Source organism: Stenella coeruleoalba (genome assembly GCF_951394435.1).
Source record: "Stenella coeruleoalba genome assembly, chromosome: 5".
Taxonomy (NCBI): Eukaryota; Metazoa; Chordata; class Mammalia; order Artiodactyla; family Delphinidae; genus Stenella; species Stenella coeruleoalba.
The window spans coordinates 84,487,433-84,501,991 of NC_137150.1; the positions used below are offsets into that span (position 1 = coordinate 84,487,433).

The 14,559-nt window shown below is 44.7% G+C and overlaps 1 protein-coding gene across 1 annotated transcript in view; it reads left to right on the forward strand.

Moving 5' to 3' along the window:
• The first annotated feature begins 1,218 nt into the window (after window positions 1-1,218).
• The window catches only part of DRD3 (dopamine receptor D3), a 36,437-nt gene continuing 23,096 nt past the window's right edge, over window positions 1,219-14,559 (forward strand). Inside the window, 2 exon segments of the mRNA XM_079923025.1 lie at window positions 1,219-1,503; window positions 12,891-13,003. Coding sequence (XP_079779151.1) covers window positions 1,234-1,503; window positions 12,891-13,003 — 383 coding nt within the window. The 5' untranslated portion in view covers window positions 1,219-1,233.

A 14,559-nucleotide genomic window follows, 5' to 3' on the forward strand; every position in this document is an offset into this window, starting at 1 on the left:
AGGAATTCCCTGGTGGTCCAGTGGTTAGGACTTGGCACTTTCACTGCCATGGCCTGGGTTCAATCCCTGGTCGGGGAACTAAGATCCCACAAGCCACATGGTGCAGCCACAAAAAAAAAAATTAGGAGGTTTCAAATAAAATTCGGTACATGGATTTTCCCTAAATATAAAAACCACTGTACTTCCTCTAAACCCCATTATTCTTGAGATTTTCTCCCACAGCCCAGTCTCCCAAACCCACCATGTCCTGCTACATAAGACCCAAGAGAGAGGATGGGAGATTGAAGGAAGTGAAGGGAGGCAGGGGAAAGGCAAATGCGGGCAAGAGAGACAGGGAGGGAGGAGACAAGGAGAGGGGCTGGGAAGCTAAGAGAAACAGACCAATCAGAGAAAAAGAGCTAAGACTTGAATAGCTTTCTAGGTGTCGGGTATGACTGTCAACATCTTCCACATGTAATAGCTCATTTCATCTTCACAAAATCCCTGTGGGACGAGTTCCATTATTTCCCCCATTTTACAGAGGAGGAAACTGAAGCTCAGAGAGGTGAAGTTACATGCCCAAGACCCCAGAGTTTGGAAGTGGTAGAGCTGGGATTCTAATGCTGCAACAGCTCCCCATCTCACTCAGAGTCCAAGCACAGTTCTTTCAATGGCCCAGCACAACCTCTCAACCTCACACCCTTCCACTCTGCCCCTGCCCCACCCGGCTCTTTCCACTGGTCTCCCTGCTGTCCCTTCCACCTGCCAGCCGCCCTGCCGCCCTGCCTTCGTACCTGCCGTTCCTCCTGCTTGGCTGTCAGCACAGTGGGCTTCCTCAGGTCCTCCAGTTCGTGACTCAACTGCCACCACCTCCACGAGGGCTTCCTGCTTACCTAAGTACTCACACACGCACCATCCTCACCCTGTCCTCACCCGCTTCCCTACTTTTTTGTTCTCCAAAATACATGTCATCATCGAACATACCACATCTTGGATTTATCTTGTTTATTACTGTCTTCTCTGGAATGGAGGCTTCATGAGGGCAGGGATTTTTTTCTATTTTTTTCATTGCTGTATATCCAGGGCTTAGAATAGTGCCCAGCATATAGAAAGTGCTCACCAAAATATGTATCGAATCAAAAAAATCAAAAAATGTACCCAAAGCAGCCAAGCTCCAAAGAGTCTGACTTGACCGACATTGTTTTCTATCTCCTCTCAGTAAACGTGTCGCGGTCCCTCCTCTCCCTCCGGGCTATGGCGCCTCTCAGCCAGCTGGGGGGCCACATCAACACCACGTGTGCGGCAGAGAACTCCACCGGGGCCAGCCGGGCCCGCCCTCATGCCTACTACGCCCTCTCCTACTGCGTGCTCATCCTGGTCATCATCTTTGGAAATGGTCTGGTGTGTGTGGCCGTGCTGAAGGAACGGGCCCTGCAGACCACCACCAACTATCTGGTGGTAAGCCTGGCCGTGGCAGACCTGCTGGTGGCCACCTTGGTGATGCCCTGGGTGGTGTACCTGGAGGTGAGTAGGTCGCAAGTGCAAGCTGCCCATGTGACCGTGCTTGTCTTTGTCTTCTGTGAGCTCCTGGCATCTGGGGTCAGAATGCTCCCTGCCATGATCCAGGGTCTAGGGAGGGAAGGACAGCTCCTGCCATTCGCCCTTTCATGAGGGACCTGAAGGTCCTGAGAGCACCATTATTCCAGCATCACTTGCCCACGTCAGAACCAGGGAGCTGGGAATGATTCTCTCCCCAGGCCTCCAGCATCCAGGTGACTGGACTTGAGTGATGGGACTTGTCCTAGAAATGCACCAGGCTTACTCTCTGTGCCAGTCATGTTGCAAAGATACGGGGGGTGGGGTGGGAGCAGTCCAGTGGCCATCCTCATCAGTGTTTCAATGTATATAGGGGTGGCGATGTGCAGGAGGCATGTAGGGGCAGAGGAATTAATCTTTAAAAAAACAATTTTCTTTTTTAACTGAATGAGAGGAAAAGAGAGCAGGAACAGTCTGCAGGTAGATTAGACTTCTGATGGTTCAGTTGCCCTCGGACTCAGCATTTTCCTCCTGGGTACCAGCTCTCTGCAGACTCCGCTTCCAAAGGAAAAGACCAAATTTATATTTTTGGTGCCTCCCTCACCAGTTAGATAATGCAGCAGACCCTGGAGAATTCTGCCGGAGAGAAACATTTCTTAAATTTGAAAGTATTTTCATTTGAAAGTGCAAAACAGAGTCAGGAGGTGATCAAGACAAAACATCCATTTGCTAACAAGGAAATCAGGGTGCCTACACCTGTTCAAGAAACAGATATTCCTACCAGGAAAACATGCAATTACTAAAGAGTTTTTTTTAAACCCTTAATATCCTATTAATATTTCTCCTCTGCACTGTGTTTCATTCTAAAAAGGTATCCAATGAAGGCTCAAAATGATGCCATGATTAAGAGAAATTAAAATTCATCAAATTAATATCTCAGTTAATATTAATAGTGAAGATGACAGTTAATTAAGTATGACATATCACAGGAGAACAAAAACCTCGAACATAGACTGCTTAGGCGAGTAACCATATTAAAGAATGACTGGGAACTAAAATTAGACTTATGATCTCAATGGGGAGACATTAAAGAAAGAAATCAAGGAGATAGAAAAGGAAAGGAAAAGAATAAAAACAACTAGGCTGATTGGGATAGATTTAAAGCCTAAGGGAATACTCAGAGAAAAAAATATGCGTTAATTTTTCCCAGTTAGGATTATCTTGATGTCAAAGGGTCTTGTAATTATCTTGACCTTTCTGTCAACCCAATTAGGCCGAGACATCCTTGAAGTCAGAAGCTATGTCTTTGTTCTTTTTTTCCCTGTAGTCCAAACATACTACCTGGCACATAATATGTACTAAATAAATATTTGATGTATGAATGATTAAATGAATCTGGTCTGCAATGTATGCATTAGATGGGCCATTCCTGCTTATACCATCTGCAGCTACATCTATTGTTACAATGAACTATTTACATTTATTTTATTTTTTAATAAGGATACTGAAAAGGAGTTAGAAGTATATGATATTTCTGTTCAAGAGTGAGGCAGACTTTAGGTGCTACAACCCAGTGTGGATGGATTAGTCAATGATTCAGAACATCACCACACCCTCCTCAAAAGTGTTTCTGTCCATCCCTATACATTACAAGGATTCTTATGTCTGCCAAAGGATGAATGTCAGAAAGAAAGGCAGGAAGAGAACCTTCACTCTGATAAGCATTTTAATGGCCTCTGAAATAAAACCAGCCTTTTGGTGTCTGTGCACTCAGGGCACTCATTTGCTGTCCATTTGTGATTGCTTCCAGGACTCTGAATGGATTATATTGGAAAATCTCTGTAGGTACAGGTATAGGAGATGGACACTGTGACCTTCTCACACTAGATACCCCTGGCATCCCCTTCTAGCCACACCTGCCAGTATGGGTGGTACGCCCACTCTACTGCTAAGCATAGAGGAGCAACTGAGCAACAGAGGGCCAGCATGAAATCTTGCGAAAGGCCTTAGTGGACTCTCTGCAGGTTGTATCTATGGGTTTTCCCCTGTGAGAAGAGCTCTGCTGGAGCTCTTGTTTTCCCTCATTAAAACCAAGATGCCCTCTGTCCAACAGGTTGTTTATAACAGGTAGGTGTTCAGTAATCAAGAGTACGGTCACATAAGTTTAAAATCATACAAAAAATATGTGAGGGAGCAGAGACATCTCTCCACTGGGAAATGGGCTTTGTGACCTCTTTTTGGTCCTACCCACTTGCTTCAAGGCTCTAGTAATTGCAGCTTAGTATCTCTACGTCACTTTCCCCAACAGTCAACTAAGGGTCTGTCTCAATAAAAGACAGAATATGACGTTAGGCAGCCATCATTAACAGACAACCAGTTAAGATAATAGAAGGCTCTATTCCAAAGGATCAGGTCTCCCTATCCCACCCCAGTCTGTATATTTCCCTTAGTCTTAAATGCCTGCCTGCTTTCTGTGGACCTCAGAAGTAGACTGGGTGCTTTAACGACAGAAAAGAGCACTTTGAGCTCTTAAAGTGATCGTGAATACATGAATTCACATGTCTCAGAGAAGAGCAAAAAGTGTTACTCTCACTAACTTGTCCTAATGATGAGTAGCTGGTCTAGTAATTAGAAGATCATACCAAAGAGCTCCCTTGAAAAGAGGAAAGGATGCAGTGTTGACCACAGAGACTGCTGGAGGTTTGAGGGCCCCCAGGAGGACAGAACAAACATAAGAACACCATGAGGGGGCCAAATTAGCTGTCAAATTCCCAGCTTCCTGTGCTTTGATTTGAATGTATCCATCTTGTTTGAAGGGAATATTGGCTCACATTGGCCAGACCCCTTCCTTCAGAGGAAAACTGGCTCATCATGACAGGTACCAGTATATATGAGTTATGAATGTTTTGACTGTAAATATTGGAAAATTTGACTCACTGTGGCTTAAACAAATAGGAGTTCCTTTTCTCACATAAACAGAATTCTGGAGGAAGGAGTTCTGTTGGTATTGGTTCAGCTGCTTCAGGTGTCATCAAGGACCAGACTCCCATTCTTTCTGTTCATCATCCTTGGCAAACTCACTTCCTCATGCTACTCACAAGAGGGCTGCCATAGCCCCAAGCATCACGGCCATACTCAAAAATAGGATGGGTGGGGACGGCAGAAAAAGAAAAAGTAAATAAAAGCCCTTTCCTTGGAGTGGCTTGAAGCATCTCCCTAAGGAACTGCATTTGGCTACACCTGGAACATAAGGCCACTTTTAGATGCAAGGGAGGATAGAAAAGGAAAAGTGAAAATGTGGGTTTTATTAAAAAAGATGTGGGGGTGATGTAGGCAATAAAATGTCATATAACTTTGTGCTTCTTCTGGAATTCACTGGGATGAATGTTATTCTGATGCAAGGTTGTGCTGTGAGAAAGACTCAGAATTGGGAGTCAGAAGGCGTGGAGTTAAATGAATAAAATGAAAGTGACAACTACACTTTCCCTACCTCACAAGGTTGATTTAGGCTCAACTGTCATCAACTGAAAAAAATGCTTCGATAACTAAAAAGTGTGATCTATAAATATCTCAGTTTAGACAGTTTTATTGTTAAGTAAAAGAAACCTTAACTCCGATTGACTTAAACAATGAACAGAATGCATTGGCTCTCATGCCAGCAAGTTTAAAAGTCCTGTGGGGGCTTCCCTGGTGACGCAGTTGTTGAGAGTCCGCCTGCCGATGCAGGGGACGCGGGTTCGTGCCCTGGTCCGGGAAGATCCCACGTGCCGCAGAGCGGCTGGGCCTGTGAGCCATGGCCGCTGAGCCTGCGCGCCCAGAGCCTGTGCTCTGCAACGGGAGAGGTCGCAACGGTGAGAGGCCCGCGTACCACAAAAAAATAAAAGTCCTGTGGTAGGGTGGGCTGCAGGCACAATTTGAACAGGGCTCCAGTTCCATTTCTCTACAGTTCTCTCAGCTCTGTCTTCTTCCATATACTGACCTTATCCACAGGCAAAGGGTAAGCTGTAGACCTCACAGGTGTGCACCACACCATTCACAGCAAAAGAGAAAATCCATGTCCCAGAATTTCTAGTAGAAGTGTCAAGATGTACTTGGATTGGACTGGCTTATGGCACACAATTTTCTCTGAACTAATCACTGAATAGAATAGTCAGTTTAGCATAGGTTATGTGTACCTTCCATAGACCACATCAACTGCTCAGGAATCTCAGGGGTTCCCAGTGGAATCCAAGGACTATTGGAAAGAGGAGAGAAGACAGTCAGCAAGTATGCACCACAGTGGCCTTCGCTGGTACCATTCTCATCATGAAGGTACACAGAAGACTGGGCCTGGACAATATATTAAAAGGGACTAGCGGGGGCCCGTCACTGACCTTCTTCAGTTTCCTCAGTCCTCAGGCCTAGCAGAGAAGTTGAGGACAAGAGCCATGCAGGTGACCTCAGAGTAAATTATATTCCAGAGAGCCCTGGTCTGGCCATCTCTGTAATTCAGTTTGCAGCATTTTCATGAAAACTCTTTTCTGTTCTGTACCAAAGAGTTCTATCTCAGATTCGCTCTCAAGTTTTTAATTTCCTGCTCTAGAAGCTGCAATCTGTTTGGAGCTCCCTCTCTAAGCACCAACATTCCATTTTGTTCCACTTGGTTAAGCACCTTTTGTGATGTTTAATACACTTGTATCAGGGCAGAAAGGCAGCGTAAGCAACCAGGGGGACATTTAGAATACTAAAGTCAGAGTACTTAGGTCCCAGTGTGGACTGGAGAAAAGATTTGAGGGTTAGGGTATATAAACAAGCAAAAAAGTGCCAAGTGGGTTCAGGCAGGGAAACTCGCCATAGAGAGCCTGATCGAAGGTCAGAGAATGATGGCAGGAAGAAGCAGTGCTGTTTTGGGAGACAGGTGCCTTTGGACTCGTAATGATATTGATTATTAAAAATAAAGACTTTTTTAAGAAGAATTTTACCATTGTTCAAAAAACCCCAGATGATAGCAATTTAAAAGCTCCCTACTGGAAAACAAAGGCAGGGGGTTCTCGCAGTCTCTTCACCAAAGTCTGGATTTTTCTGGAAGTCATAGACTGTGAAAGCTGGAAGGGCTTGGAGAGTATTTCTGCCGCCATTTCTAACGTATGATCCAACCTCAAGAAATTTCTGGCCACATCCCAGTGACCGGGATTCTCTGTGGGCATGGGCCTCAGGGTCTGCACTTTAAAAGAGCTCCTCCATGACTCTCATGAACCTAAACTTTGAGCTAAACCTTTATGACGGGGAGCTGCTTGTTCAAAATACAGACTGATGGGTGTACCCCAGATCTACCAAACCGGAATTTCTAGGGGTGGTCCTGAAAGTCTATAGCAACTGTAACAAGCCCTTAGTCCCAGGCCCATTCCCACCCCAGCTGATTTGTGCAGCCAGCTGGCCATCTGCTACAAACTGACAGGTAGGAACCACTAATCTGTAAAAACCCCATTTCACAGATGAGGAAATTGGGATTCAGAGAAGTGAAAAATCCTTATTTAGTACCCTATTTTGTCCCACAGCAATCGCCTCCTGCAAAAAAAAGAAAGAAAAGGAGGAAGGAAGGAAGGAAGGAAGGAGGGAGGGAGGGAGGGAGGGAGGAAGAAAAAAAAGGATTTCAAATGTGGCAAACAAAAAGGGAATGAAGAGGCTAATTAGAGAAGTAATTCCATCTTTGCTCCTTGGATATCTCCCACAAACAACTCAAAATCCATCCCTTAGAACAGGAGTTCTTAACCTGAGGAGTCCATCAACTTGGATCTAAATAAAATTACTTCTTTATTTTCACTAAACCGAAATTAAGCACTTCCTTCAATTATGAATGTCAGCATCAACCCACAGCAGAAGAAATCCTTAGCGTCCCCAGTGGAAATCACAGATATTTATATTTTCAAATCGCATTACAGTTTTTGCAGACCCCTAATACCATTTACACTCATCAGTGCTTCGAAACTACTAGGTCTTGTCATTTAGTGCATTCTTAAAGAATCACATATTTTTTAAAAAAAAACTTTGGTAACTATATTTTGATATAATCACTATCCTTTGTGATCCACTGTATTTTATTTCATGCATTTAAAAACATTCTTCTGAGAAGGAACTATGAGGCCAAAGGCATCCAAGGGATAAAGAATGCTTAAGGGGCTCTAGGGACAACCATTTCTTTCTTTCTTTTTTTTTTTTTTGTGGTACATGGGCCTCTCACTGCTGTGGCCTCTCCCGTTGCGGAGCACAGGCTCCGGACGCACAGGCTCAGCTGGCTCACAGGCCCAGCCGCTCCGCGGCACGTGGGATCCTCCCAGACTGGGGCACGAACCCATGTCCCCTGCATCAGCAGGCAGACTCTCAACCACTGCGCCACCAGGGAAGCCCTCTTTCTTTTTTAATATATATATTTTTAAATTTTACTGAAGTACAGTTGATTTACAATGTTGTGTTCATTTCTGCTGTACAGCAAAGTGACTCAGATATATGGATATAGATATAGATATAGATATAGATATAGATATATTCTTTAGGGACAAAGTCATGCCCCCACACCCCCTAGAGCCAGCATTTCCCAACCCTCCCAGGCAGCAAAAATCACTGGAGGGACATTATTCTGAGTAGGGCCTAAGAATCATTTTAACAAGAGCCTCAGGTGATTTGGGAAATGCTGCCTTATCAGAAAATTTGGGAAATGCTGCCTTAGGCTGTGTCTGTTGAAAATCAATAGCCAACTTTAGTACCTGAAGACACTCTTGCTTCTCCCACCTTCTGTATTGCCAAAGGGAGTTAGTTATATTCATTAGCAAGTGAGAGTAACACCATCTGGCCGCTGTTTAATTCCAAAGTGAGTTTTATTCATTAAAATTTAGGAGGAAGGTAGAATCATGTTTCTAAAAAGCCTTAAATCAATCAGATTTTTTTTTTTTTTTGCTTTGCTTTGTTTCTCCTTTAATTTCAAAAATCACTTTACCTTTCATGTTCTCCCAACACTCTGTAGTACTCATCTCACTGTCAGCACTTATCATACTGTATCATAGTTATTTTCTTAGCGTCCATCTCCTGGGCCCTCAGTTCATCCCTTCCCATTCACACATGACTCCCCCTAACACACAGATACTATATTCTGAGGCCCTGGGAACAAAAACAGGTTTAATTCATTTCAGTACATCCACCCCAGCAAGGTATCAGCCCTATAATGGACCCTCAGTGAACACCGGCTATGTGGGTGGGTAGACGGACCAATGCCAACTCTTCTCCCTCCTATGATATGAGAATGGAGTTAAACTGTACACTTCCCAGAAGCAGCGTGTCGGGGTGCTGACCTCTGAGAGGCAAAACAGAGTAATGGTTGATATTAAGGGTTTGAAATTCCAGCTACTTTTTTTTTTTTTTTTTTTTTTTTGCTGTACATGGGCCTCTCACTGTTGTGGCCTCTCCCGTTGCAGAGCACAGGCTCCGGACGCGCAGGCTCAGCGGCCATGGCTCACGGGCCCAGCCGCTCTGCGCCATGTGGGATCTTCCCGGACCGGGGCACGAACCCGTGTCCCCTGCATCGGCAGGTGGACTCTCAACCACTGCGCCACCAGGGAAGCCCCCAGCTACTTTTACTAGCTATGTGTCCTTAGGCAAATTATTCAACCCCTCTCAGACTCCATTTCTTTATCTATAAATTGGAAAGAACATTTACCTCATTTGGTTGCTGTAATAGTTACTTAGCATGTTCTTGGCCCTTTCAGCTCTTTATTGATCTTTCACTATTATTTACTTGGCGTGGAGGACTTAAGTGTTTCCATTACACATCCCACCAATTAGGGAAAACCAAGTGATGGCACCTTAGCGGGAATTACTTAAATTAGCTAATCAGGTTGTTTTCTTCTTGACACTTAGCTGAGATCAAGGAGTGAATGGGGATTTTGCTGGCAGAGTTGGAGACAGGATGAGAGGAGAGCCAGAATGGGGTAGCACAGTGGGGGCCTGGAAGCCAGAGGGCAGCTTGAGGGCTTTGGTCCTTAGGGGCTCAAGAAACCAGGGACCAAAGAAATCTGCCAGGTACATACTTTCACTAGGCCCCAAGGTCAGTAGCCCCCACTGTTTTGCGCTGTTTTTCTACAACCCTGGGATACGAGCAATCCGAAGGAGGCGTCTCATTCCCTAGAAGGGGGTTGATGCGGTCTGTCACACAAAAATCCTTGATGGTACAAGGTTTTCTCCTTCTCCCTTGTGGCCACCCCCTTCCATCCCTTTCCAACAGCTGCCCCTTCCTCGCCTGATACCCCCATACCGCAGGTGTGTAACAACCTACATTCCAGTGCCCCACCTGCCTCTATAGCCATGCCTCTCTGGGCAAGGTACTGAACCTCCCCAAGCTTTAGTTTCTTTCTCTGCAATGAAGATAACAATAGTCCTCTCTCACAGGACCATAATCAGCAATAGAGGCCATGTATGTAAAGTTCAGACATCGGTAATTATTAGTATTAACACAGATTACGTCAGAGACCATTCCTTCTGTCAGAATATACTTGCAGGCTGGGCATTGCTCTAGGAGCCTGGATGCAGCAGCAAACAAGTAAAAGTCCCTGCTCCTATCAGGTTGACTAAGTTGCAGTCATTTAATCTCCTATTAAATAAGTGTATAATTTGTCTTCAAAAAGCTTTAAGAGCATATACAGTTTTTAAAAATTCAGGTATTAAGTTATCAGAATCAATGTTTCAAAGTTACAGAACTTTCTGGAATGGGTCATATGGGTTGATGACACACATAGATTGAGTTCTCAATAAATGTTAGCTTGTATTAATGATATTAGGATCTCATGATGATCTCTAGTTACTTTATTTAAGAATGGCTTGCTTCTCCAGTTCTCTTCAAGAACAGGGCCTGAAGATCTTTTTTAAAAACCTCTTAAAACACGTAACAGGGCTTCCCTGGTGGTGCAATGGTTAAGAATCTGCCTGCCGATACAGGGGACACAGGTTTGAGCCCTGGGCTGGTAAGATCCCACATGCCGCAGAGCAACTAAGCCCGTGCGCCACAACTACTGAGCCTGCGCTCTAGAGCCCGTAAGCCACGACAACTGAAGCCCGCACGCCTAGAGCCTGTGCTCCACAACAAGAGAAGCCACTGCAATGAGAAGTCCACACACTCGCAACGAAGAGTAGCCTCTGCTTACCGCAACTAGAGAAAGCCCAAGCGCAGCAATGAAGACCCAACACAGTCAAAAATAAATAAATTTTTTAAAAAAATTTAAAGCACATAACATACCCTCCTCCAATGAACTAAGTATTAGGAGTTTCACAGTACTTGTTTTATGAATGAATAAATGGACAAATGAGCAAACAAATAAACGAACAAACAGCACATCCAGCAAGCCTGCAGCTTTCTATTGTTCTAATGATCCTCTCTCACCTACACTGTCCCCCAACATATGTACGCAAACAGGCACTCACAATTTTGAAAAAAAAAAAAAGTGGTTTTCCCCAATTTAAGACGTAAATTGCATAGTAAACATATGTTAAAAGAGATTTAGTATACAAATTTCACCTTTTGCAAGAAGCTTTTACAGCATACAACTGTCCTATGGATTGAGCAAAACCATCTTCTATTATCCTGGTTCCTCTTATTGTGTTATGACTATACATGTCCCTTTAAAAAAGTTTTCATTCTCAGAATTCCTTTAAAATTCATATTAAGCTTTTATTTACATAGAGCCAAATGGTTGGACTAAAAGAGAGAAAGTAAATCCACAACTAAATGAACAAAAATGATGACTTCAACCGTAGTTTGAACTTTTCATTGTTGCTTTTAAACAAAATATTTTCGATCAGAGTTTCTCATAGTAGAGCTTGGAAATGACCAAATATAGGGAAAAGATCAAATGCTGAAAAGGAAATAAATCTAAGGGGAAAGAAATTAGTAGGGAAGGGGAAAGAGAGCGAGCCTTTCAGGAACGTGCATTAGTGCCATAAAACAATGATGTATAGTCAAGTGGCCTGGTGATATAACCAGCATCTTGGATGAGAAAAATTAGACAGAGGGCCAACAGCATCTTCAGGCACTATTTTTTGTAGCTTTTTTCCTTGAGAGCCTACTTCAGAGGCGACCGTACCTATGTTTCACTCCCTTTTCTCTTGAATAGCCATTGGGCCTGCCCAGCAGAGATAACATGAACACCCAGTTATAGCCTGGGGTACAAAGCTTCACAGGTTTCCCCTTGAGAACAGTGGTGCCCAAGAATGGCAGCCCCAAGGGCAGGAAGCTGACAAATGCACAAAAGCCTCGGGGCCCCAAGAGTGGCATCTGTGGATGAAAGTGATAATCTCCCTAGCATATCTCTCTGGCTCAATTAGGTAATGTAAAAAAATTTTTAAAGAAAATAGAAATGTGCTAGAATATCACTTAAATTAAATTAAATATCACTTAAATTAAATTAAATTAAATTAAATTAAATTAAATATTAAATTAAATATCACTTAAATTAAATTCCTGACTTACTTATAAGTGTTACTCGGAGGAGTTATGGAGCTTGGAACACGGGTAAATGCGTGAGGTCAGAACCATCCTCAGTGATTCCATGGATAGTAAAGAGGATCTGGGCCCATTTCCAATGCCCTGGACACACCTTCCCCCGACCTCTTGGTGAGTGGGACCATGGTGACGAAGGCAGGCACACCAGCACGAATTTATTTTACATAGGCTCTTATAGATGTTGTTCAAACATCTATAAAGCTTCAAAACCGGAAGCCAGACAGATTTTCATTTTGGAGGTAAGTTTGATGAAAAATGTGTTCTCAGTTTATTTCCTGGTGTATGGTGAGCTCTCCACTGGGGGGAGGGCTTCAGAGAGGCAGTTTTGGCACGGTGCACACATCTGGCAGTCACCCAAGTTCTTTTACTCCCAGCTGTGCATCTATGGGCGTATCACTTAACCACGATGACCTTTAGTTGCCTCCTGAGTTTGAACCAGATCAGCAATTCACAGACCTTGGTGTGATGGGAGACAGGGGGATTTATTTATTTAAAAACGAAGATTCATGGGCCCCAGATCCAGAGACTGTGGCTCAGGAGGTCTAAGGAAGGGTTCAGAAATCTACATCTTTAATGAGCACCCCGCTGTGGACCACACTTTGAGAAATGCTGGACTAATTGATTTGGAAGATCCCTTCCAGCACTAACATGGATTTGTCCTTTCTTGGGCGACCAGTCTTGGGCAGCCTGACAGTCCCTCGATGCCTACCTACCCTTGGTAATGATGTTGTACCAACAGGGTGGGCATGTCTTCGTCTGTGCAGGGCAGCCTAGGGAAGGTGGTAGAGTCGAGTGGGTTGCTGTCTCTTCGCTGGGGGGAAACACTGACATCCTTGTCTCTGACACCCAGGTGACAGGCGGAGTCTGGAATTTCAGCCGAGTTTGCTGTGATGTTTTCGTCACTCTGGATGTCATGATGTGTACAGCCAGCATCCTGAACCTCTGTGCCATCAGCATCGACAGGTAAGGCTGGGCTTCCCTTCCAGACTTAGGAAAGAGGTGGCCTAGGTCAGGTGGTGGGGGAAACCACCTAGGGAAGCTGCTCTTGCTATATTCAAGGCACAGGCTTTGCATCTGATGGCACTGGGGTCACTGCCATGTACAACTTAACTCTGGGACATTTTCTTTTCTCTCTTTTTCTTTTAAGCGATGGTTTGTAGGTGAGAGGAAACTCCTGTGACAGGAGAGAAATAACTATCCTATAAGCTTTCCTTTCCCCCAGAGGATTCTGGTTTTGCTTTTCCACCACCCTTGGGGCTTTTGTGATTCCTAATTTTTTGTGGGGAGAAAAGGTGAGGGGGACAAAGAGGTGAGATGAGCTGACACAGTTAGGAGAGACTGTTCCTGTTGTTATTGTGTTTTGGTAAAGGGAGGGAGATAGAGCAGGGGCAAAAGACAGAGAGGGGAGAGAAAAGCTTGGGAGCTTGGGAGTACCTGTGAGGAGGGAGAGAGGAGTGGAGAATGGTAATTTTAGAAGATGTGGCTGTGCCCTATTTATTTATTTCCTTCATAGAGTTTAAGAAAAACAAGTAAAGAACAATGTTTTTTAGAATTGCCTTTTGGTTGCTGGAGTGGAGTTCTGGGATTTTGACTAGAGCCTTTGTGTGTTCCACCAGAGTAACATCATTCTCTATCCCTAAGAGTGTACCGCCTCGGCTCTGGGGACCTCTGTTCCTCTCTTCCCCTCTCTTTCAGTTTCCTCTCCTCTTCCCCTTTCCCCTCCCTGAGTCTTAGATCTGCCATGGCTCCAAGGACATCTGCCATGGCTTTCCAAGGACACTGAGCACCCTGGGGAAAGGAAGTCGCTTTCGAGCTTATGGCCCCTGTTGCCAATCAAGAGCCTCCAATCTAGGGCTTCCCTGGTGGCGCAGTTGTTGAGAGTCCGCCTGCCGATGCAGGGGACACGGGTTCGTGCCCCGGTCCAGAAAGATCCCACATGCCGCGGAGCGGCTGGGCCCGTGAGCCATGGCCGCTGAGCCTGTGCGTCCGGAGCCTGTGCTCCGCAACGGGAGGGGCCACGGCAGTGAGAGGCCCGTGTACCGCAAAAAAAAAAAAAAAAAAAAAAGAGCCTCCAATCTTCCCTTCTCCAAGTCCCCGTCCACCTCTTCTTTTCCTACAGTCTCTCCCAGGAATATTATCCATCCACTCCATAGCGCCAACAGCAAAGCCTTAACTCGTTTCCCCTTCACAACAACTCTCAGGTACTATTACTATCTTCATTTCCAGCTTCTTAGACTAATTAAGGAATTTGCACAGTCACACAGCTGAGGAGAAGCAGTGTCAGGATTTGAATTCATGTCTATCTGACTCCAAGCTAACAATCTCAGGCTTTGTGCTAAGGCTCCTCAAATCTCCAGCCTCACCCCTAATTTCTCCCCTGATATCCAGACCACATTACTTCCTGGATATACCACTGGCTCCTACAAGGCAACATGTTAAAAACCAAACCATCAAACCATCACAGCACCAAACCATCTTGACTTGATGATCTCTTACTGACAACATCATTCTCCTGAAAA